Raw genomic sequence first — 25,218 nt, 5'->3', positions numbered from 1 at the left:
CATCTGGAGGAAGGAGGAAGATGGAGGAGAAAGCAGGTAGAATCAGGGTGGCTCAGTGGTTAGAATTGTTACCCTTTGGGCCTGTGTTTAAAACTGACCAGGTAAAACATCTGCATGGAGTTTGTATGTTCTACCTTTGCTTGTGTGGGTTTCCCCTTCATAATAATAATCACCTTTATTTATATAGCACATATATTTATTACGAAAAAGGAGAAGAACTTTTATGGCTCTCGGACATTGTTAAACACTGGTTTTAGGGGTATTGATGAAGTTTTGGTTCAGTTCAAACTAATTTGGACCGAACCAAACTTTTTACCAAAATGCACCGAACTGGCCTAATTGAACTTTTCAAAATTTTACCCAACACTATCCAGGAGGAGTAACGTTAGTTCAGTCCCTCATATGCAATCTAGTATGAATTAGGAAGCTGCTTGTAGAATAGCAGTGGGCCAATTTACATAATAAGACCCTTTGCAATTGCACAAGTTGCATGCAGGTATGTCCACCCCTGCTAGACACTTGTTATGCAACCATGTGTGGCGGGGACCGAAGTGTGACCTGTGGATGCAGATACAATAAAGAGTGGAGATTGCCAGTGCTGGGGGGACAGGCAGGAGGCCAGGGAAAGTGGCTCTGGTGGCCATGCCTAAGCATGTTATTGATAAGATACCCCTTATATGTTCTTCTTGTGGAGAAAACCATTGGGATGACTTTCAAGCACTATTATGTAGATTCATGGCTGTGCTACTGCAATTCCAAGTATGCCATATGTACCAATAGCCAAGAGGATATTCTGACAGTCCCGTTAGTCCATGGTGTAGTACCACAGGTATAAGCAGGGGCTGTCCATGGGATATGGCATAATATACCTGAACTTGTACCTGGTTGTAATCCACAGGCGCTAAAGGGAAGCCTATTCCCTGCTGTGTAGTGTGATGAGAGGAAGTGGGATTACACTAATGATACAGCGCAGCCGTGTAGTGAGGTCAGGTAGACTGGGCTCAGTGGCACAGAAGAAGGAATTAGTTGTCCATCCAGACGTGTTGTCTGAGGTGGAAGGAATGAGTCTGTTGTCTGGAGGAAATTATATATTCTGTCGCTTTGTGTGAGCTTTTCCCTCTCTGCTCCATGATTCATCCCCATGAGACATAACATGGCAGAGTGTGTCAATGCAGGCGGCCGGCACACAAGGAAGGAAGGTGGGGATACGGAGTCCGATACTGGACGACACCCTCCATGCTGACTACTCGTCTGCTGAGCTGACGCAAATATCAATAGCCAGTAATACTCACTCTATCTATCTATCTATCTATCTATCTATCTATCTATCTATCTATCTATCTATCTATCTATCTATCTCATATCTATGTATCTATCTATCTATCTATCTATCTCATATCTATCTATCTATCTATCTATCTCTCTCATATCTATTTATCTATCTATCTATCTCTTATCTATCTATCTATCTATCTCTCTCATATCTATCATCTATCATCTATCTATCTCATATCTATCTATCTATCTATCTATCTCCTATCTATCTATCTACCGTATCTATCTGTCTATCTATCTCATATCTTTCTATCTATCTATCTCTCTCATATCTATCATCTATCTATCATCTATCTATCTCCTATCTATCTATCTATCTATCTATCTATCTATCTATCTATCTATCTATCTATCTTCATGTCAGTGCACGCACCAAAGATAATAAAGTTACGTGCAAAATGCTGTATATACCCACAAACTCAGCACCTTGTTTGGCTTAATAACCATTTAAATCAGGACGGGGTGATTCCCCCACCCATGTGAACTAGCAGTGCCTGCGTAAATGGTAGCCGAGAGCCTGGAGCTGTCATCAGGGGCTGCGGTATGCGGTCTCCAGTTACGCGATCGTCGTTACCCAATGGATAATGGTGATCATGTAAAAGTTAAAAAAAGTTGAAGTTTAGTCTCCCCTTACCGAAGCGATCGGTGAGAGGAGATGAAACTTCTGACCGGAGGCCTCCACATTTGAACCCCTATGCGATCATCCTCTATGGACCTTCCTGCTAGAAAAAAGGCCAGGCTCATGTGCAGCAGCCGGAGAGCCTGGGAAATTTAAAATCCAAGAGCCTGGAGCAGTGGCCGGTGGACTCGTTAAGCGGTCCCCGGTCACGTGATAAAAAGGTAGCGATCTACCATTAGGCCGGTCTCACTCGAGCGGATAAGAATTGCGGATACTGCATGCGTTTGATCTGCGGTAATATGCTGTTTAATCAAATGCATTGGATTACACAATTCTGCTCACATTAGCGGGTTGGAATTACGTAATCCACTCACAGAAAATAGAACGCAGCATGTTCTATTTTACCGCAACATAGAACCCATTGTGCACTATGGTTGCAGATATACCTGCAGCCCATATGTAACTACATTGTGTACGGGCTGCGGATATAAATATAAACAAAAAAGGGTGTACTGCGCAAGACCGCCTGTATGCGCAGTACATTACGCGGCCGTACGCAGTGTCACGGCGGCCTCACAGCTGGGATCCGCTGTGGGCCTCCGCAAGTGGATTCCACATACAGCCGTGTGAGCCCAGCCTTATTCAAATCGCTACCTGTAATACGTAATTTACAAGAGGCCCCAGGAACGCTCGCCTTCCTGCAGTGCCAGGAGCAGCTTGAGCGCCTTCTGTGTGAGACCGACGAACCTTAGCAAGATTACAAAGCTTCACAGACCCCTTTTTCCTACACCCCATCCCTGCCGCTGAGGTCAAGAAATACCCCCCCAAAAGTGTTGGGTTTGCAGCAAGCATGGCAGGAGGAGGGATACCCGATTTTATTGCCCCATGTGCCCGTCCCAACCAGGCCTCTGTAATTACCCCTGTTTTCAGACATACCACACAGTTTACATTACTACTATTATCTAAGATTCGGAGAATGCCAAAAAGGGTGGGAGGAGGGGGGGATTATTTTTAGGGAGTCAATTTGTTTTCTACACAAGTGAGCAATTAGGCCTGGGATTTATTCAGTTGAGCCTATTCCTTCCATTACAGGCCTAACCATGTGTCCTATATGTAGATTGGATCTAGAATGGGCATATTTCTGAACATGGGACAAACAGGGGGATCCATTTTGGGGTGAACGTCTTCATTCCTATGTATGCTGTACAAAAAAAAATATTTTTAAAGTGATACAATTGCCAAAAAAAATGAAAATTGTAATTTTTTCCTTCTGCTTTGCTTAGATTCATTCAAAAACGGTGGGGTCAAAATATGCAGCACAGCCCTAGATGAAGGCGTTAAGGGGGTCTAGGTTTCAAAATGGGGTCATTTGTGGGGGTTCTTCATCATTTTGGCCGCTCAAGGGCTCTACAAGTGGGCAATGGGAACTAAATCACCTTCAAGCAAAATTTCTGTTCTGAAAGCCACCAGCTGCTACTTTTGGTTTGGGCCCCGTTCTGCATCCAGACATAAGATTAGGGCCACAGTGGGTATGTTTCTGATCACAGGACAAACAGGGGTATGCATTTTGGATGCAAATCCTCATTTTCATGTGCACTACAGAAAAAGAAACTGTCTTTAAAATGACATATTTACAAAAATATGAATTTTTATTTCTCTAAGGCCTCATGTCCACAGGCAAAAGAAGAATTAAAATCCGCAGCGGATTTTAACTCTTCTCCCGCACGCGGATCCGCACCCCATAGGGATGCATTGACCACCCGCGGGTAGATAAATACCCGCGGATGGTCAATAAAAGGGATTTAAAAAAAAATGGAGCATGAAAAAATCTGGACCATGCTCCATTTTTGTGCGGGTCTCCCGCGGGCTTCTATTGAAGCCCATGGAAGCCGTCCGGATCCGCGAGAGACCTAAAATAGGAATTTAAAAGAATTAACTCACCCGCAGCGGACTGGGAAGGTCTTCTCTTCCTCACGGCCGGATCTTTCTTGCTTCGGCTCGGCGGATGTGCCCGGCGCATGCGCGCGGCACGTCGGCGACGTGCCGCCGGCGTGACGAGTTCATCCGCCGGCCGAAAAAGAAGATCCGGCCGTGAGGAAGAGAAGACCTTCCCGGTCCGCTGCGGGTGAGTTAATTCTTTTAAATTCAGATTTTCAGCACTCATGTCCGCGGGGCAGGAGGGACCCGCTGCAGATTCTACATGGAGAATCCGTAGCGGGCCTGATTTTCCCCGTGGACATGAGGCCTAAATTGCATTAACTCCTGAAAAGAAACTACAGGGTCAAAATACTCCTGATCCCCCTCAGTGAGTACATTAAGATGTGTGTTTTTTTAAAATGGGGTCATTTGTGGGGGTATCTATCATTCTGACACCTATGAGCCTTTGCAAACTTGGCTTGGTGCAGGAAAACAAAATGTTCCTCAAAATGTTAATAATTAATGTTAGATTTGTACATCTCCTAAAAGGTTAAAAAAAAACAAAAGTTTTTCCAATGTGCATCCAGAATAAAGTAAACAGAAGGAAATATACATCTTATCGAAAATTTGTGCCGTCGGTTTGCACATATTTGAGATATTACAGTATAAAATATAAAAAAAATAATTTTTCAAAATTTTCCCAATATTGGCACTTTTAATAAATATACACAAATTCTATCGGTCTATTTTTAACACCTAAATGAAGAACAATATGCGAAGTCCAATTTTTCAGCAAAACTTCACACTAGGCCATGTGAATGGATGAGAAAACACTAATTAAGCTCAGGACTTGTTCATGGAAAATTGTTCAGTGACGCGATTTTCGGCAGAGATGGTTGCGATTTTTTTGCATGGCTATCTTAGGCGCGATATTAATGCTCACGTGAAAGAGGCCTAACCGCGTAAAAATGTTGCGCTACCGTGTGATTTTTTTGTGCTTATCCTCGTGTGAAGCCACCGTAACACAGGACGATCGTTGCTGGAATAATCGCTCAAATGAGTGATTATGAGCAGCTGTTGGCCCGTTCACTCACGGCCGATGAAAGAGTACCGAGCAAGAGGTCGCTCAGTAGTCGCTAGTCCTTTCCACTTTAGTGAGCTGAAACAGAACTACTGAGCGACTTCTCATTCAGTGTAAACAGGAGTCGCTCAATCTTTTAACGACTGCCTGTTTGCAGTGAATGGAGGTGGCTGGAGGAGATCACCGGCCGCTCCTCCTCTATTCTCTGACAGACTATTGCTACTCTGAATGGAGCAGCAGGATGCACGCTCGATCAATGGTCCATGCAAACTCCTCCTAGCCACAATATTCTGATAGATCCCCCATTTTGATGATTGGTGGAGGTCTCAGCAGGACCATTCAAGCACTTCATTTCTCCAGTTGGCGTCTAAGTTGCCCTCTTCTGGAGGTTGGTGGTAGTCCTAGTGGTCAAATCCCTGTCGATCTAACCAGCTTCTGGCTGGATACCCCTATAATGGCTGAGATGGAACTACTCCTTCAGTAGGCACATGTCAATGGATGATTGGTAGAGGAAAAAGTTTGTGGTTAGAGATGAGCGAACGTGCTCGTTTAGAGCAATTACTTGAACAAGTATCGCTTTTTTCGAGTAACTGCCTAATCCGGCGAAAAGATTCGGGGGGCGCCGGGGTGGAGCGGGTGTAGGAGGGGGGAACAGTAGGAGCTCTCTCTCCCCTCCACCCCCCCAACCCTCCGCTCACCCCAGGCACCCCCCGAATCTTTTTGCCCAAGCAGGCAATTACTCGAAAAAAGTGATACTCATTCGAGTAATTGCTCTAAACGAGCACGTTCGCTCATCTCTATTTGTGGTGCCTATTACTTGTTACATACACAGTGTTGCAGCCGTTCTGAGGTTCCCTCCTTGCTTTCAGGCCAGTCCAGGGTTTAGCAGCATTCCTATCTCTCCTGGAGCTGAGAGGTGTGGTAGTTGCAAGATTAATGTCAGTCAGCACCTGGCGCTAAGTAGCTCTGCTGCTATTTAAGCAGGGCTAACTGTTACTCCTGTGCTGGTCAATCACTTCAGTTCTCTGTTGGACAGCGACGGAGCAGCACAGTGTGGTGCAAGCTCTGCTCGATAAGCTAAGTGCTTTACTGTTTGGTTTAGTTTTGCTCTCCTTTTGTTTTGCGCTAGGGCTCCCAGTTAGGGACTGGTTAGTGGCCCAGGTTCGAGTGCAGGCTCGCACTTATCAGCGCGGTCGGTCTGCCTAGTAGGCAGGGTCCCCTCCCGGGTTAGGGGACGATAGGGAGAGCATTCTCCTTTAGTTTTTGTTTCCTTTTGCACGGTTGTGCCTTTGATTTATGTTATTGAGGTTGCACGTTCTTAGGACGCAACAGATTGACCAGCCCTTACCTACTCAGGGAGATTCTGTGCTGTTACTATGAATCCCCTTGAAGTTTTGTCGCACCAGTTCGGCACGCTGGCTGCGGAGGTCGCAGAGATTAAACAGCGACAAACTGCGCTGCAGGTTCCCAGCAAGGAACCAAAAATTGAGCTACCCGACCGTTTTTCTGGGGATAGGCAGAAATTCGGATCCTTTCGAGATGCCTGTAAGCTCTACTTTAGACTGCGTCCAGTATCTTCAGGGGACGACGCCCAGAAGGTGGGCATTGTCATGTCTAGACTGCAGGGGGCGCCACAGGCATGGGCTTTTTCATTGCCCCCGACGTCTGAGGTCTTGGACTCAGTGGATAACTTTTTTGCTGCATTGGGTCTTATCTATGATGACCCAGATAAGATATCGGTGGCTGAAGGGAATATCAGACGTTTACGACAGGGAGACTCCTCTGTCGAAGATTATTGTGCTGGGTTTCAACGTTGGGCAGCAGAAACCCAGTGGAATGACCCTGCTTTAAAGAGCCAGTTCCATTGGGGTCTATCCAATAAAATCAAGAATGTACTGGTAGGTTATCCAGTACCCCGCAGTCTTGATGATGCCATGTCTCTGGCTATCAAAGCTGGGAGACGGATCAGGGAGAGACATCAGGAATTCTCCATAGATTCTGGCTTCTTATCAGCAGATGTGGAGGAGCCCATGCAGTTGGGGTTTCTGGCTGCCAGGGCTAGGAATGGGAACAAAGTACAGTGTAAAGGTCGATGCTTTTCCTGTAACCGCATTGGTCGCATGGCTCAGTGTTGTCCCCATCATAATTGCCAGTCAGGACTTTATGACCGGGAGATTACTGAGCGGGCCCCTCTAGGCCATCAAAATTGCCTGGATATCACCCTCCAGACTGGTGCTTCCTGCTGAGATCCTGTCTGATAGTGTGGGCAGCCCCATAAGAGTCCTTCTGGATTGTGGAGCTAGTATTAATTTAATACATCGGGAGACGGTTAGACGTTTAGGCTTAGAGATGAAGGCTCTGGAGTTTCCCATTCCCGTATCCGCCATTGATGCTGCTCCACTATCGCAGAGAAGTCTGAGGTTTTGTGTGCCTAACGTCCGTTTAAAAATTGTGCTGTTCCACAGGGAGATTATAACATTATATGTCATAGAATCCCTCCCTTCGCAAGTAGTCTTGGGGCTGCCTTGGCTACGTCTACACAACCCGGTAGTAGACTGGGAGAAGGGGGACATTGTTGAATGGAACCGTGGTTGTCTGTCCGGTTACGTTTCTGTTGATATAGCTTCTACTCAGACAGAAGAGCTGCCGGAAGTCATCCCCGACCTCTCTGAGGTGCTTCCCCCAGTGGGGGCAGACAAATTACCACCGCACAGACAGGGGGATTGTGCTATTAAACTTCTCACTGACTACGAGTTCCCCAGGAGCCGCATACCCCCTCCTGAGAGACTGACCCTCAAAGCTTATACCCAAGAGGGTTTTGAGATGGATCCTGAGAGGGTTCAGAAATTGAAGAAGTGTGTTGCTACGGCTCCGGCACCGGGGCAGCCGGATTCTTCTGGGCCTTTTATGGCCGAGGTCCAGAGAGAGTTACAGCGAGCAGTTCAGCGGAGAAAGCGAGTTGCTAACAGTCACCGCCCAGAGGGAGCGGAATTCTGTGTTGGAGACTTGGTTTGGTTGTCTACCAGAAATATAAAACTCAAACAACCATCCGCTAAACTGGGCCCGCAATTTATTGGTCCATTTAAAATAATGGAGAAGATTAATGCGGTGGCCTTCTGGTTAGAAATTCCCAGGGCGATGAAAATTAACAATGTTTTCCACAAATCTCTGCTCAAAAGATTCATCGATCCTGGGAATGACCCTCCACCCCCGGCTCCTGTGCTAGTGGATGGGGAGGAGCAGTTGGTAATAAGTCACATTTTGGACTCCCGTCGAGTCAAAAAATTTCACAGATCAAACCCTGGTCATCCTGATCTTAAGGGTCCTGAGGCCCCTCCTAGAAGGGGAGGTACTGTTGCAGCCGTTCTGAGGTTCCCACCTTGCTTTCAGGCCAGTTCAAGGTTTAGCAGCATTCCTATCTCTCCTGGAGCTGAGAGGTGTGGTGGTTGCAAGATTAATGTCAGTCAGCACCTGGCGCTAAGTAGCTCTGCTGCTATTTAAGCAGGGCTAACTGTTACTCCTGTGCTGGTCAATCACTTCCATTCTCTGTTGGACAGCGACGGAGCAGCACAGTGTGGTGGAAGCTCTTCTGGATAAGCTAAGTGCTTTACTGTTTGGTTTGGTTTTGCTCTCCTTTTGTTTTGCACTAGGGCTCCCAGTTAGGGACTGGTTAGTGGCCCAGGTTCGAGTGCAGGCTCGCACTTATCAGCGCGGTCGGTCTGCCGAGTAGGCAGGGTCCCCTCCCGGGTTAGGGGACGATAGGGAGAGCATTCCCCTTTAGTTTTTGCTTCCTTTTGCATGGTTGTGCCTTTGATTTATGTTATTGAGGTTGCACGTTCTTAGGACGCAACACACAGTTTATTGCAGGACATCAGTACATGGAGTCATATGCAGCCACAAAGTCCCTTCTACCAGGGATGCCCTAAGTTCAAGGACTACATCTACTGGCACTTTATCCATCTGGATGATTTATTAGAACCTTTATGGCGATACAGATGGAAGGCGTGAAAGGCAGCATTGTATGTTTCTGTTGTACTAATATCTGTTTGTGTGTTGGGGGAGGGGTTCTTGAGTCGTTTTATCCTTGAGCGCTGACGGCTGTAGAAAATAAGTCTCTTTGTTTAGCATTTCTGTTGGGCAATAAAGGTGACAATGATCCTTTCAGCATCACCTGACAATTATTTGACTCATGCTTTCGTGGAGTTTTTTTTAGAGCTGTAAATAGAAATAAGCAATTATTGTAATTACCATACATTGGGGACATAGCTGAGGGAAAATTCAGTGCCTTTCCTTACGTATTTACATCACTCCAGGCAAACCACTGTTTATGCCTATTTGTAGCTCAAATAATACTACTATACAATGTACAAGATACGGAGTTCTCAAATGTCTCGGAAATAGTTTGTTTCAGCACAAGGCTGAGTTTGATGATGTCACTGCATTGGAATAGTGATGTCATTCAAGGGCATAGTCTAATGGAGAAGTTTTGGGCTGACGTTGGAGCAGAAATTGTCTTCTTTAGTGTCAGACCGACATGCGGGCTAATTATCCTTGACTGGTGAAGCTGGACTCTGGAGTTCACCTGGTGGGAAGGTGGCCAAGAATCCAAGTTGTTAGAGACCTCAAGGACATTGCTCATCTTAATTTGGTTGTTAATCTGTGTCCTCCTTGGTCTCATCTATCCTTGAGTTGTCATAGTATCTATTTTCCTTATTTATACACTGAATGTTTGCTGCATTATAAATACCTACTCAATAACAGGTTGACCCACCTTCTTGGTGGATCACTACTTTCAGACATCGGGGAACAAGGTGGCGAACATTCTTCATACTCAATGCTCACTGCAGTAACTCCATAAATTGTGAATCCGTAAAGAAAATTGATCAAGTGCCCGCAGGGTAAAGTACAAATAAGTGTAGGATAGAAAGCACTTACAATTGAGGGGGTATCATGACTGTAGACCTCCCAAAGTGACTCCCAAGAAGAATACTTGTCTTAAAGGTCATAAATTGGTGAAAATTTTGAGGATAAGTGGGAACAGATCTCACAGCCCTTTCCAGTGCAAACCAAACATGTTCAATGGGGTTACAGTCTGGTGAGTTTTGGTGTCAAGGCAATGTGGAGAATTCATTGTCGGGTTCCTCCAACCACTCCCTAGTGATCCAAGCTCAATTATGGAGAGCATTGTCCTGTTGAAAGATGGCACTGTTGTCAAGGAATACTTCCAGAAGATATGGGTGCCAATGGTCAGCCAACAGGTCCTTGTAGCACTCACCATTGAAGGATTGTGGTATGATGACCAACAGTTAGTTCTAGGCCATGCCAGGAAAATGCTTGCCAGACTATGACACCACCACCGGCCTGTTGGACCCCAAGATTACACCCATGGGATATGGTTTCATGCTCCTTATACCAAAGGGGGACCCAGCCATCCATATGGCTCTGCAGAAAATGGAATTAATCACTCCAGACAATCTTCTGCCATGTGTCCAAGGTCCACTGAAGTCTTTTCTAGGACCATGTGAGGCACTGTGGGCGATGATGCAAGGTCATCAGAGGCACCCCTTTCCGGTCTTTGGCTACTGAACCCTAGTCTGATCAAAGTACGCCACATGGTTATTGTGGAAATTTGTCTAACTTTCCCGCTGTTGTATTGCTGGATCGGTTGGTTCACTGTGGCACATCATTAATGAGATGCCAGATGTGCCACCCGACACCCACTTCTAGGATCAACCACGTGTGGCCTGCCGCTGTGTGATCTTCTGTCGAATGTCTGTCCATGGTTTAGTTAGTCTTGGTACACTCTTGATACCGTGGTTCAAGAACAGTTACCAAGTGCGACTATTTCAGAAACGATGGCACCACACTTCCAGGCACCAACAATCAATGGCCAAAGTCATTCAAGTCACCACGCTTACCCATGACTGCCAAATGTTGCCTTGTGACTTTGTATATTTACCTTAAATGTGCATTTAACAAACAGCAGCATGAGATTTGGCATCAACATATCAACATCTGTGCTGCCCTATGTATTCATTTAAATTTTCTTTTTTACTCTTTCCAGTCTGGACAGCGCAGCGAGTGCCAGTGTTTGTAAACTAAATGCCCCCTACTTAAATAAATGACGTTAAAGCACTCTCAAAACTATGGTCATACATTGTTCATAGTATAAGGAAAGTGTTAGTGCCTCCTACACATATGGTTTGCACCCCTTTTGTTCTACATGTCACAAGTTGAGAACCTAGAGCTTAGAGGGGCCACTGGTTCACACAAGTATTGCTAGGATCAAAACCACAAATAGTTCGCCATAGGGTGAGTAACAGTACGGAGATAACATAGCGGATCATGAAGACTCACCTTTGAAGGTTGTACAATGTTATATCTATAGTTAGGGTATGGACCGGCCGAATAGGAGTGATAGTGCAAACAGGAACCCGACATAGTTCCATAGACTCTTTAGGAGTTCCATAGACTCTTTAGGGAATATCCTTTCTCAGGCCCCTCCAACATAGGGAACATACAGTGGAGTGGTAATAGAGTGCACTGGATGTGACCACCTGACGATGATCTAATGCTCCAAAGAAACGTTTATTACAACAAAAACAGTCCAAACTGGGAGGTGATCCACAGGCGACTATTTCAAACTCAAGCTAATGAGGCTTCCCGTTTCTCGGCATAGCCAAATTGAGCAGGCGTCAGTAGTAGATCCTGCTGCTTCCTATACCAGGGGTAGCCAAAGTCGTAGGGCACACAGCATTTTTATTAATCGTACTCCAGCAGCGTTCCCATCTCTTCACAACTCTCCATGCCCAGAACTGCAGACAAAGTCCACCAACTTCCCTATATCTACTGACCTCCCCTATAGCGAGAGGCCATCACCTATCTGCACTCCGCAATATCCTTAATTTATTAAGGACCAGGCACAGTAAATATAATGCATTTCTGAATGTGAAAACCTAGCCCGCATAACGTGACAATGCGTCGCCTTCGATTTCAAAAGATTCGTTCAGACGAACGTGGTTTTTCTTTGTCTACAAAAAGATAGAATGGTTGGAAGGGATCTTCAGGGTCAATGGGAAGGGGGACATTCACTTTTTTTTTTATTTGACACTTTCCCACTGTAGCTGGGGCATCCATAGAAGCCGCATCCATAGTAGCCCCAGTTACAGGGAAAACAATCCCTGCAGTGACATAAGTCACTGGCAGAGCTGGCCAGGGTCTAGTATGACCCTCCAGCTCTGCTGTAGCAGGGAACCCCAGCGGTCACATTGGGCACTGTGTACTTGGGAATGCAGAAGGCAGAAAGGGTTAAAAACCCCTCCTGTTTTCTCCTCCGGGTTATGGGTTATCAGCTGTCACTAACAGCTGATAACCCGTCATCAGCTTAAAGCCCCACCGTAATTTTACTATCGTCCCGTCCCGCCTCTCCACATTGAAAATAGTGCAGAGGGGCGGAGAGGAGGCAGAGAGGAGGCGGGAGCTCAGAGCACTGCTCCCGCCTCTTCCAGTCTCCTCCCCCTGCAGAGAGAGACGCCGTATATCGGCTGGGCGTGAAAACCCAGCCGATATACGGTCGTCTGAATGCAGCCTAAGGGTGACTACTAGAGATGAGCGAATATACTCATTTCGAGTAATTACTCGATCGAGTACCGCGATTTTCGAGTACTTCCGTACTCGGGTGAAAAGATTCGGAGGGCGCTGGGGGCGGGGGGAGGCATGGCGGAGCGGGGGGTAGCAGCGGGGAACAGGGGGGAGCCCTCTCCCTCTCCCCCCCACTCCCCGCTGCAACCCCCCACTCACCCACGGCGCCCCCCGAATCTTTTCGCCCGAGTACGGAAGTACTCGAAAATCGTGTCGCTCGGGCGAAAAAGGGGCGTGGGCGAGTAGGTTCGCTCATCTCTAGTGACTACCCACTAGCGCTTTTTTTTCCACTGCGAATTCGCTGCATTTTTTTTGCAATTGTCAATGGGACTTTCCAATGTTAAAAACGCAATGCGGCGCAACGCAACATGCGTTTTTGGTGCATTGCATTTTTAACATTAGAAAGTCCCATTGACAATTGGAAAAAAAATGCAGCGAATTCGCAGCGGAAAAAAAACGCTAGAGGGTAGTCACCCTTAGGCTAGCTTCACACTGGCGAGCGTGATACAGGGCCATGATTCGCACCCTCATATCGTGCTCCCCACCACGTGAAATCCCCACTTCAGAGATGTAGCAATTTTCTCCTATTGACTTCAATAGCAGATCTCGCATCGCGTGCACTTGGCATGTGGTGCGATTCTGCCGCCTGCCCCATTGAGAGCAAGACAGAACATTCCGCGATGTGTTTTCCGCATAGCATCACATCACGGTGCCATGCAGGAAGACATCGCTCATGTGCACGACGCCATTCAAAAGAATGGGGTTCAGATTTGTGCATCTCGCAACAGACAAATCTCGGGTGATTTTTGACGCCTGTGTGAAGGCAGCCTGAGGCTAGTTTCGCACGAGCGATCGCGATTTTGCGGCAAGAAAATGATGGCAAAATCGCCTGTTTGTTCTCGCGATTTTTGGGCATCAGCAATGCTTTTTTTTTAGAATAATCTTAGCGCTAAAGTCAATAGGACTTTCTAATGTTAATATCACATCGCATCACAACGCAAGGCTCCATAGGGGAACATGGGTTATTAAAAAACGTACAACGCAGAGAGATAGAGCGTGCCGCGATTTTTTGTTTTCTCAACATCGCATGAGTGAAAACATCGCAGATGGGAAGGAAATCATTGTTAAATCATTGGTTTCATATAGAGATGAGCGAGCGTACTCGGATAAGCACTACTCGCTCGAGTAATTGGCTTTATCCGAGTATCACTGTACTCGGGGCTAAAGATTCGGGTGCCGGCACGGAGCGGGGAGCTGCAGGGGAGAGCAGGGAGGAACGGAGGTAAGATCTTTCTCTCCTTCTCTCCCGCCCGCTCTCCCCTGCTCCCCTCTGCGACTCACCTGTCAGCCGCAGCGGCACCCGAATCTTTAGCCCCGAGCACAGCGATACTCGGATAAAGCCAATTACTCGAGCGAGTAGTGCTTATCCGAGTACGCTCGCTCATCTCTAGTTTCATAACTCTGCATTTCACTCACTCTCGCATCGCGGGAAAATAGCGTGGTTTTCTCGCCACTGTGAAGGAACACGAAGGAAAGCGTAACACGGGTTCTCATGTTATTTATTATCAAATATGATAGCAGCAGTCTGCTCACTGGGTGCGTGGCTTGGTACATCATATCACAACTTTCACAGGTCAGTTGGACGTTATTAGTACAGGTTTTCAAACTCTGGATGTAAACAAGTATATTTCTATCCATTGACAGCAAGCAGAGATCTTGACAATGGCTAGGTATTATAACAGGAAGTATATTACATTTACTGACCCTTTTAATACATAAGGATTAAACTTTTTTACATCCAGCTGGAAAATTCTAACCAGATAGATAGACTGCCTGTCTGAAAATGACCTAATCCGCTCCGCCATCTAGTGGTCAATTTATGTCACTGCAATTTTTCTAGTTTTAGCTCACAAATGGAAGGTATTGCAGTGCCTCGGCAATATTACATCTCCAATTTGCATATCAAATTTCCCGGAGGAGTATTGCATGGCCTTTTAAGTCTCTTCACATCTCGTAGGTGGTCTCCACAAGGAGAAACCGAACCCCTCCCTACCCTAGTTTTAGATTTCTTGTGCAGAATAATACACTTCAGTGGTCTGCAGCCTGCGGTTCCCCAGCTGTTGTGAAACACCTTTTGCCAATTAGCTCTTGGAGAAGTCATTAACACAGAGGTTCACTTACTTTTTCTCCCAGCACTGTGGATGTTACGCAATATGCTCAATAAAAGACATGAACAATACAAACTGTGTTATTCATTACATTGTATTTGTCTGTAATTGGGAGTTAGATGACAATCAGACCACATTTATTAGTAATCAATGCAGAAATCCTGCTAATGCCAAAGGGTTCACTTACTTTTTCTATCAACTGCACGCTAGTGGGGGTCCCTAGTTACATTTCTTAGGCTTCACTCACATCCCTATTTGAAGGTTCCATCAAAGTTTCCATCACATTGGACAGCAAAAATCATATTCTTGCTTTGAAAATGATGGAAACCTCTAAGGAACCCCAAAGAGTCCGATAATAAGTCAGTGGGGTCCATTGGGGGCCATTCGGATCCACCACATGAAAGCCGTATTCCTGATGTGCACAGAGGATTGCAGATGCTCTATCAGATATAGGTCATCAAGCCCATAGAAGTTCTGATTCTTATCAGATTCATACCAAATGGAGGATTGAGTTAAAAAAATGGACATTTTAACTGTTTATGTTCTGTACTTCTCAGCTTAGAGAGAAGATGAATCATTTGCGCCTCATAATCTACAGTGCCTGAGGGGGCGCTGCATGAAGCCCCATTTACACACAGAGATGATCGCTCAAAATGCGTCAGAAAATGACAGTTTTGAGTGATCATTTCGAGTAGGTACTAATGGGCTACTCAGCCCATCAGTAGCTAACTAGCTTCATTTGCATGTATTTAGAGAACAGCGGGTGGTCTGTTCTCTAAATACATTGCTATTGTTCTATTGTGCTATTGCTATTGAGCGGAACAGCAGCTGAAAGAATGTTATCAGCGCTGCCTTCGGAGAACTCAGCATGCGGTCCACCTTATCAGGGACCAGGGAGTATAAGCTGAGCTGAACTTAGCGATGGACGAAAAGTGCATGACGGGCACACATTTACACGCAACAATTTTCGCTCGAAAGATGGCTTTTGAGTGAATTTTGAGTGATAATCGTTGTGTAAAAGGGCCTTAACACAGGGATTCAAAGGACACTAAAGATTCAGGCCGTAGTTTCTCGGACGCAACTCATATCACACAGAACACAGACACGGCGTCTGTACTGTGTGATGTGTGGGACAACGTACATTTGCATGCATTACTCTTGAGTGAGACTCGCGCGGAAATAGGACATGCTGTGATTTATCCGCTGTGATGCTGCTAGAGCAAAATTGCCCATGTAAAAAAAAAGCGTTGCAACAATGGGGTCTATTTTCATGTGCGATTTGTGAAACTCGAGTTAGAATATGGTCAGAGTAAATTAGGCTTCACACTGCACCCTATCAGGTCCGGCTCTAGGTGTGATGCTACATAGTGCAGCAATCAGGCCGGTGGACTCAAGATCATTGCAGCACACAGAGGATTCTTCATCATGTCATTGGAGGCCATTAAATATTTAAAGGGGTTTTCCAGTGAAATACTACTGATGACCTATCATCAGGATAGGTCATCAATAGTTGATTGGCTGAGGTCCGTTGCTTGGGACCCCAACCGATCAGCTGTGCGGGCGCATGCTGTCAGCGCCGCAATAACACAGAGGTCGGATTGAAAGTCTCCACGCCGATCTGCGTGTAGTGGCCAGCGCTTGTAACTGTAGGCCCAGCTCTGCCTGCACTTACAAGCACCGCCCACTATAAGGCTGGGTTCACACAGGACGGATTTGCCGCGGTTTTGCCGCGGTTTTTCCATTGCGGTTTTGCCGCAGAAGAACCGCTTCTGCGGCAAAACCGCTTCAAAGGTTAATTTGGGCTTGCGGATTTTCGTGCAGAAAAATCCGCAAGCGTTTTTTTTCGCAGCGCTTTTTTACTTTTTGCCGCGGATTTGGCTGAGCCCATAGAGGTCTATGGACAAAACAGTGCTGCGGAAAAGACCGAAGAATGAACATGCTGCATCTTTGAAAACCGCGCCGCAGTTGCATTTCCGCACTGCGGCTGTGCGGAAAAAATCCGCACTGTGAGAACAGCTTTTTGGTAAATCTCATTTGTGCTGCATTGCACTGCAAACACAGCGGATTTGCCGCAGTGCGGATATGCAACGGCAATCCGCGGCAAAACCACGGCAAATCTGCCCTGTGTGAACCCAGCCTAAGGAGGTCAGTGCGGAGGCTTCTGCTCCGACCTCTGTGTATTTGGAGCAGAAGTCTCCGCGCCAACCTCCCATGTAGTGGCTGGCGCTTGTAACTGCAAGAACAGCTCCCATTGATTTTAATGAGAGCTGTGCCGGCCACTACACAGAGGTCGGCGCGGAGGCTTTTGCTCCGACCTCCGTGTTATTGCAGTGCAGACAGCATACGCCCGCTCAGCTGATCGGTTGGGGTCCCAAGCGACAGATCCTTGCCGATCAACTATTGATGACCTATCCTGATGATCGGTCATCAACAGTATTTCCCTGGAAAACCCCTTTAACGTTGCAAACACAATTTCAAACACCACAATGGGCTTCATGCCTACTACATGGACAGTGTCTCAACTAGGTCTTATCACCTATTTCCATCTGTTCTGCATCGTCATGAGGGCTTCAGGGCTTCTTCACAGGTGCGTATGTGCAACTACTCTCGCAGCTATGGAGGGTAGTTGCGCATGAACAAGGTAAAAATCTTTTTTTTTTTAACCTTTCAAACTCCACTCTATTCTGCGTAAGTTTGAGAAAAAAAGCGGGAAGAGAGGTCCTGCCCTCTCTTTATCATACGTAGTCCTAACAACCAAGAATCCCGATAGGGGAAACCAAACCAATAATTGTGAAACCAATGATTTTCAATGGTTTCCTTCACATTTGCAATGTTTTCACTCATGCGATGTTGCGAGAGAAAGAAATGGCGTTATGCCCTATCTTTCTGCATTTTGCGTTTGCTTTATCTCCCATGTTTCCCTATGGAGCCTCCTTTTTATTGCATCGCAAAGTATGAACTTCTGAGTTTTTAACATTAGAAAGTCCTTTTGAAAAAGAAGCGCGAGAAAAATCACAAGTGGCATCGATATTTTTATGAGAAAAAGCAACACTGACACTCAAAATTTGCGGGAAAAAAGTTGCGATTTTGCAGCGATTTTCTCACGGCGCTATCGAGATCGCCCGTATGAAGGAGCCCTTAGTCACCGGTACAATGCGCACAACTACCGGCTGTGGTGGTGACACTCCAGCAACAGCTTCTTGGCCTTTACTCTCAGCCTGCAGACTTTGGCGCTTGTGCCTATTACCCCAGACATTCCTTCTTCTGGCCAGACCTCAAGTGACCTCTCTGCCTCACGTGGACTGGACTGTTCAGGGCCAACAGCACAACGCCCTCCGCAATCTATGTCCATCTCTCGCCGCGCTGGTCTGCTGTGCCTCACAAGTCCTCGCTACACCAGCTGCCTCTGAGGCCGCTGCCATCTTACCGGAAAAGTTGCCATCTTGGTCAGTCTCATCAATGGGTAAGCAAGGAGAGATCCTCCCACGTACATCGGGGTCTTGGCTGCATCGGTCATCTGCAGCTGTCATCTGCTACCCGCAGCGGTGATAAATGCTCTCATTGGTCCTGGTCATCTTTATCCGAACAGGCCTTTACAGTTTGGGTCTTTACAGGGCCATCAGCCTCACTGCTATTAGTGGCCTCAGGCTCACTTGGCCCTGCTCTTCAGGCTTCTTCTTTCATGCTGGCCCATTTTGGCCCCCTCCATCGTCACCTGCTGCAGCAACAACAGGCCTTTACAGGGACCTCTGGTCTAATGCATGCTACAGGGTCTCTCCTGCACATCTAGCAGGGGGGTGTACCCGTTCATATGGCATATTCCGTGGTCTCATAAAATGGTGGCCACTGGTGCTAGTTATTGGACCGCTCTTATTTGCTGGCATCCCTGGTGGCAGGAACCAGAGCTTCTTCACTTGTGTCATCTCATTGGTTTGACCTTCACTCCCCTGGCGAGTGATGGGCGGCCATATCACTAACAGGGGGCATGGCTTGTAGTTGTACTTGGAGCATCTGTTGGAGCGACAATGGCCATTCATTCTCCAAGTAGAGGAAGCTGAAATCCCTTCCACTCCCTTACATGCTCATACCGCAGTCTATCAGTCTTGCCTGGAGTGTTAGCATTTCTTATCCCTTTACCCGTCATCTCCGGAGTTTTGAACATAATGGGAAATATTGGAAGTTGTTTATAGATTCAGTTATTGACGCTCATGCGGGGTCATGTTAATTAATGGAATTGCACCATAAATTAAATGTCATTGGTAAAACACTGCCTCATTCTTTATCGAATTCTAGAGGAATAAAAATCTGAAATATGTCAACTCGGCCCTAAATGAGAGTCACAGAGTCATCACAAGTGAGTCTAATTCTTGAAGATTTATGGACTGGTCTCCTGGGCATCCTGAAAGCCATTTATTTAATAGATGTGAAGCAATACCACTAGTTGATAATGTAGTACCACTCCGACATTGGACCAAGTTTTGTGTGGACCCGTTATCGGTGGTAGTGAAACTGCTGACAAAACCATTAACTTGGCTGTCAGATAGGTCTGGGTCTGTAAGGGGGTCAGTACATGCTTGGTGAAGACGGGGATTTTCAGCTGACACGGTACTGGTAATGATGTCTAAGTTGGCTAATGGTGCGTAGGACTCTCTGAGATCTTGGTGCTGATACTCTCCAACCTCAATACCTCCCTCAGTTGGCAGAAGTTGGCATCTCCATACTAGAGGGTGGTGAACACTTAGGCTCATATAAGTCATTGCGTCCCATTCTTAATGACACTGAAGCATACTGGACCCAGAACAGCTGATCATATGGCAGCCATGGAATCATTTTGGACGTTGAAATAGAACATCTTCTTATTTCTTTATTTTACTCATTTATGTAACATACGTATTCCACAATGCTCCACACCACAAACTAAACTCATCCATTTTATTATGTTTTTTGGAGTATGAGAGAAAAGAAGAGTACCCAGAGGAAGCCCACGCAAACTCCATGCAGATGTTGTTCCAGGTCAGAGATGAACCTAGGACCTCAGCACTGCAAGACAACAGTGCTAACCACTGAGCCACCATGCTGCCTGCAGCCCTTACAGCATACGTTTCCATTGCTGGCGGCAGCAGCAGGGTGCACGCACTTGAGTAGGCCCTTCAGCAGTCACATCGGTCTTTCGTTCTCTCTCAGGCTGTTAGTTCCTCCTCTCTAAATTTCTCAGTGGTCCCTTTATTTTATGCCCCTCTAACACTCTTGACCAACTCTTTCTCTGCAGCTGACTTCAGTTACTCTGCACACCCTTATTATCGTACAATCACACACCAGTCACCGATCGTCTCCTTTTGATGCCTGGAGTCCTGATACCTGTTTGCCCTAGGATCGGTCTCTCTCTCAATCCTTTCGGTAAAAGGCCTCTCTCCCGAGACATAACTTGAAGCTCCTGGGCCCCAATGCAAAATCTGTAACAGGGCCCCAAACTATAATGCTTTATTTATATGGTAGGCCTCTCTTCTCCATATAGCTCCCTATACGCGGCGTCCTCCTCGTGTCACAGCTGTCTTCTGCTAATGACGGGGCTTTGAATACCCCGCCTCCAGCAAAGCGAGCACTGTGATTGGCTCATCAAGCACAGGCACTCGATGAGCCAATCACAGCCATTCAGTGATGTCATTCGAGCGCCGACTGTAATTGGCTGCCAGCGCCCGATTAGCCAATCACAGCGCTCGTTTTGCTGGAGGCGGGGTATTCAAAGCCCCGTCACCAGCAGAAGATCAGCTGTGAGATGAGGAGGACGCCACGCTGCTGAAATGCCGCCAAAGACTATCGGGGCGCCGCGGACCAGGTGAGCATTGATTATTTTTGTTTACGGGCACATTAGCTAGGTCCTATTTTTGGCGGAGGCCTTATATTTCAAGCCTCCCCTGAAAACCTGATAGGTCTTACTATCGGGGTAGGACCTATTTTCAGGGAAACACAGTATCAGCTGAAAAATTGCTCAAACCAGCGCTTTTGAGTGATAAATGTCCCGTGACCTTTCCAGGATACTGAGAGAGAAATTGCTAATTTAGTTGCTAATCACTTCATTGCAGCTCATCAAAATGAAGTGACTAATGAGCAACACTAACTAGGCAGTCATTCATCTTTGACCGACTACCTGTTCACAGCAAATTGATCCAGATGACCAGAAGTGATCTCCAACGTGCTCTGCCCCCATTCACTGAACAACTATGACCAATAGTCATCCTATGTAAAGCCACCCTAACTTTCTATGGCTCCCCCCACCCACATCACTCAGTTATTCTGCTGCACACCATTACACAATGAAGGGGCCCATTACACACTTTTTCTTTAAAGAAGAAGGGGTAAACAAATTAATTTTTTACACTAATAACAAAAAGATTTTAAAACAATAACCACCTCCTTACAGGAGGAGGTAAGTGCACAAAGAAATGTGTTGTGCACAAAATCCACTTTGTAACATTTCTTTCTGTTAGATACGTCCCCAATGGTAAGCTGATTGCAGCTGGGATAACAAATATTCAGTTTCTCTGCAGCACCCCCACGGGAGAAATGCAGCATTGCATAGTGCACATTGAAATCAATAAGCTATTCAAGTAATGCATGATCATCTTGGGTCCTCCAGCACACAAGACACTCTTTCTAGCCAATCTCTGCCTTAAAAAAAATAGGACTCCCCCCTTTATTCAATGGTGGATCTACATATAGGCGGTTTGGGTGTCTGCCTGGGGCTCAAGACTTCCAGGGACCCATGACTGCCCAAACTGCTCACCAGCTGCCCAACAGATTTAGATTCTGCCCAGGGACTGCTATTTTCCTCTGTGTAATGCGAGGTATCCTAATGTGCAGCATGAATCTTTCGACTCCCTGGCTCCATCTTCTCCACTCCAACATCTTAGAACAGAAAGGCCAGGAGACAGAGTCATGGAGGAGGATTCTGCACCATCATGAAGTTACTACAGGTTGGAGTGGAGCATATGTAGTCAGAGAGGAAGAGGAGTATCCATGATACACATGAAGATGCGCTGGGCCATGCAGAGGAAGTAAAGCAGCACAAGTAACAGTGAGATCAGAGAGTGTTGTGCGGCACAAAGGGAGCACAACTAACTTATAGGGGCATAAAGAGTAAACTATTAACTAATGGGGTCACAAAGGGGTACTATTACCTAATGAGGTCTCAACTAAGGACTATTACCAAATCATGAAACAAGAGGGACTTTCTTAGCTAATTGAAGAACAAAGAGGGCACTATTAACTAATGTGGGCACTATAGGGTCTTTATTACTTTTTGGAGTCACACAGATGGAATTTGTACTACATGGGAGGATAGTATTTTTGTGTAGTGTCCACTGGTGGACCTGCTTCTTTTTTATACTGGTAGTCAATGTCTTTTTCTTTTGTCAGAAACAAACATATGCTTCATTCTGTTACCGTATCTATATAGTAAGCTTTGTTCTGGTACCCTTTATATGTAGGAAGCTTGATTCTATTAATGTATTTATATAGTAAGCCTGGTTCTGGTACCATATCTACATAGTAAGCTTGCTTCTGGTACCCTATCTCAGTAGTAAGCTCAGTTCTGGTATCATATCTAGGCAGTAAATGTCACATAATTTTAAATCTTCAGATTGGATGGGGAGCCACAATCTTCATACAGCCCTTGGTACACTACATCTACCCCTGTGTCTATTCATTCAGAATTACCTTTATTTTCAGTATCACCCAAAGTTTGGATTGGGACAAAGACTTTGGCTACAAAAGAAGCTGCGTTTTAGTATAAATCAATTTTGCATCCTGATACATATGTTACAATAAGGATACTTTGTCTGTTTTCCTCTACACAATATGTAGCAATGCAGACTGTCTGTAAGGTATACTTAGCTCTAGTCTTCTTTATAGTACAGATTCTGGAATCTGCCTATCTTTCCAGCATAACACGAGTTAAATTAATCATACGGATTTCCTACACTGCTGCTCAGGGAGACAGGACACATCCAGCCTGCTGGACTGTGAAGCATAAAGTGCTGTCTTTAAGACTGAAGTGTCAACTTCAGTCCATCACTACCCCCCTTTGCCTGCCAGGCTAATGGATTCTCCCAGCAATATATAAGATCAGTGAGCACCATCTCACCTCAGCGTAGATAGTGAGGAGAGAAGAGTTGGTGTGGATGAGATGCTCCAGCACTACTTCACTGCAATGGATATATTCCATATCTGAGGTGGTTGTCCTCTCCAGCTTCACCCCAACCGTACCCATTGAAGATGATACCTTGGACATTTGGAAAATTGTCCTAAAGAGGTTGCTGAAGTTGTGTCTCCACTTTTCCAAGCTCCAAAGAGGTCCACACCTCCAAAGATGAATGGGACTTTCTTTAACCAGACCGTCCTGGACCAAGGGTCCTACAACAACTCATCCCAGGGTCTTGGATCTTTGATTGAATGTTGCAATGGGACCAGGGCTGTCATCACAAGCGATGGAGGTTCTCTTGTCTTAACTCCAGATGAACGAAGCTTGTTCATCACCAGGGTGGTCCAGATAGCGGTCCTCTGTGTCCTATCCATCACTGTCTTATTTGGCATATTCTTCCTTGGCTGCAACTTGCTCATCAAGTCTGAAAGTATGATAAACTTCTTAGTGAAGGACAGGCGGCCATCAAAAGATGTGGGTGCAGTGATTCTGGGTCTCTACTGAATGACAGGATCAATTGAAACCCTTTGAGAACATCATAAGGATCCATGAGTAGACCCGATGGAGGGCTGGGCAGTATTGCATGGAGTTTTGGGGTCTGCATGAGGTGTGCCAAACGAGAACTCCACCGTGACTGAATGTGAATTGCAAAAATGGCAAAGCTGCTATCCCTTTTTTAAAGGCTTACCTGTCTTTCCAGGAGATGATCTTACCCAGCACTGCAGCAGCCCTCCTTAAGTAATAAACTGTCTTGTATTTTTATACCTGATGGGTTGCAAACAGCTTGTATACCCCTCTATCTGTTTGCAATCTGGGGGGTTAATCATGTGCATGATCTGCAGCCTAAAACCTCCTTCCTTAACTCAGAACTGCCGATACCCCGTTCCTTGCTCCTACTCATTTTGTGGACACGTTTTCCAGCATGTTTCCAAGGCTGCAGTCCTGTTTCTTCGAAGTGTATTGCGCTATATTTATTGAATATCAAGCATGATGGGGAATGCTTCTTCTTTTTTATGTATGCATAGTCAATGTCAATTCGATTGCAGTTAATAATGTCTTTTTTTTGCATTTTGATGAAGATGACACATTAAACGTACTATTTTTAAAGGATTGTGATTATTTCCTATGGGATCCCAAGGGGCCACTCACGTCGAACCTTTAAGGGGTTAATAACGAAAAGCTTGCATCGGAAACAAATCGCTGGTGAATAATAGCATGATCTTCCTGGTTTCTGCAAACAGTGATAAAACTACCATAAAAACTGAGACGATTACTCACAAACCCCAAGTGATAATGAGCCCAGAGGCTACTACATGACAGATAATTAGCCTCCTGTCTGTTATGAGGTTTGTACTACACATATATCTCCCCCTCATCTCGATCGTAGTTTATCTTGGCACAAATTGGGCAATTTAATGGGTACATTTTTTTAGTTTTATCTGCATCAAAGACATGTTTCCTATGAACGTCGATGCTATATTTGACACTGATGTGGTGGGAGGAAGAGCTGAAATGAAGAATTTGTCCAATTTAGTCTTTTTCTGACGCGTTTCATTGATTTTTTTTTTCTCATTTCATGGACATTTTTAACTTATCGCTTAAGAGTTTTAGGATGAAATGCTACCGGGACATGTAAAGAATATATTATAGTGAAGGAGAGAGAGAAAGGGTTAAGGTTACACCATTAGCACCATAAAGTTTTCAGTTCTTCAAAGACTATAAGAAATCTTCTATATCTGGATAGTCATTAAAATAAAACTGGAAGAGATCAATTTTTTTTCGGATGCCGGTGCAACTTTATAATAGGACTACTTTGTAGATTGCCTAATATCTGGGACAAATCCAATGGATTGTCAGAAACTGTTTGTGCTTTTTTTAGCTGTCAGACTAATATCAGGGTAAATTTGGGGGGTTTTAAAGTAAAATATGTGCAAAAAATTGGTTTGTACACAATGATGAATGACATATACACACCCCACCCACCACTATGTATACTGTCCTTTATGGTGATGTGTGTGCATGTTGGACTACTTTCACACCTCCATTGGGGTTTTTGTCTCTCTGCTCAGTTTTTGGAGGAAAGAAATTTGGAGGAAATTGAAAGAAAACCGAAAAAAACATATTTTTTTTTCCCAATTGATTTCAATGGGGTTTGCAAAATAATGAAAAGCAACGGAAACCTAATGGAACCGAAATCAAGGGGGGAACAAAAAAGGATCCGTTTTATTTAAGTTTCTCTCTGAAGACCCTGACCCGA

At 45.6% G+C, this 25,218-nt stretch overlaps 1 protein-coding gene across 1 annotated transcript; it reads left to right on the top strand.

Moving 5' to 3' along the window:
• Positions 1-22,925: 22,925 nt before the first annotated feature.
• RPRML (reprimo like) lies at positions 22,926-23,978 on the top strand. The gene has a single exon (XM_066586539.1). The coding sequence runs from the start codon at positions 23,130-23,132 to the stop codon at positions 23,463-23,465; it is 336 nt and encodes a 111-aa protein (XP_066442636.1). The 5' UTR covers positions 22,926-23,129; the 3' UTR covers positions 23,466-23,978.
• The last annotated feature ends 1,240 nt before the right edge of the window (positions 23,979-25,218 follow it).

This window comes from Eleutherodactylus coqui, chromosome 13, assembly GCF_035609145.1.
Source record: "Eleutherodactylus coqui strain aEleCoq1 chromosome 13, aEleCoq1.hap1, whole genome shotgun sequence".
NCBI lineage: Eukaryota > Metazoa > Chordata > Amphibia > Anura > Eleutherodactylidae > Eleutherodactylus > Eleutherodactylus coqui.
Note: the sequence above shows the minus strand (reverse complement) of the source record. Positions and strands in the feature narration are given on the sequence as shown.

Coding starts and splice junctions, on each gene's coding strand:
- RPRML (XM_066586539.1), top strand. CDS start 23,130: ATGAATGGGACTTTCTTTAACCAGACCGTCCTGGACCAAGGGTCCTAC.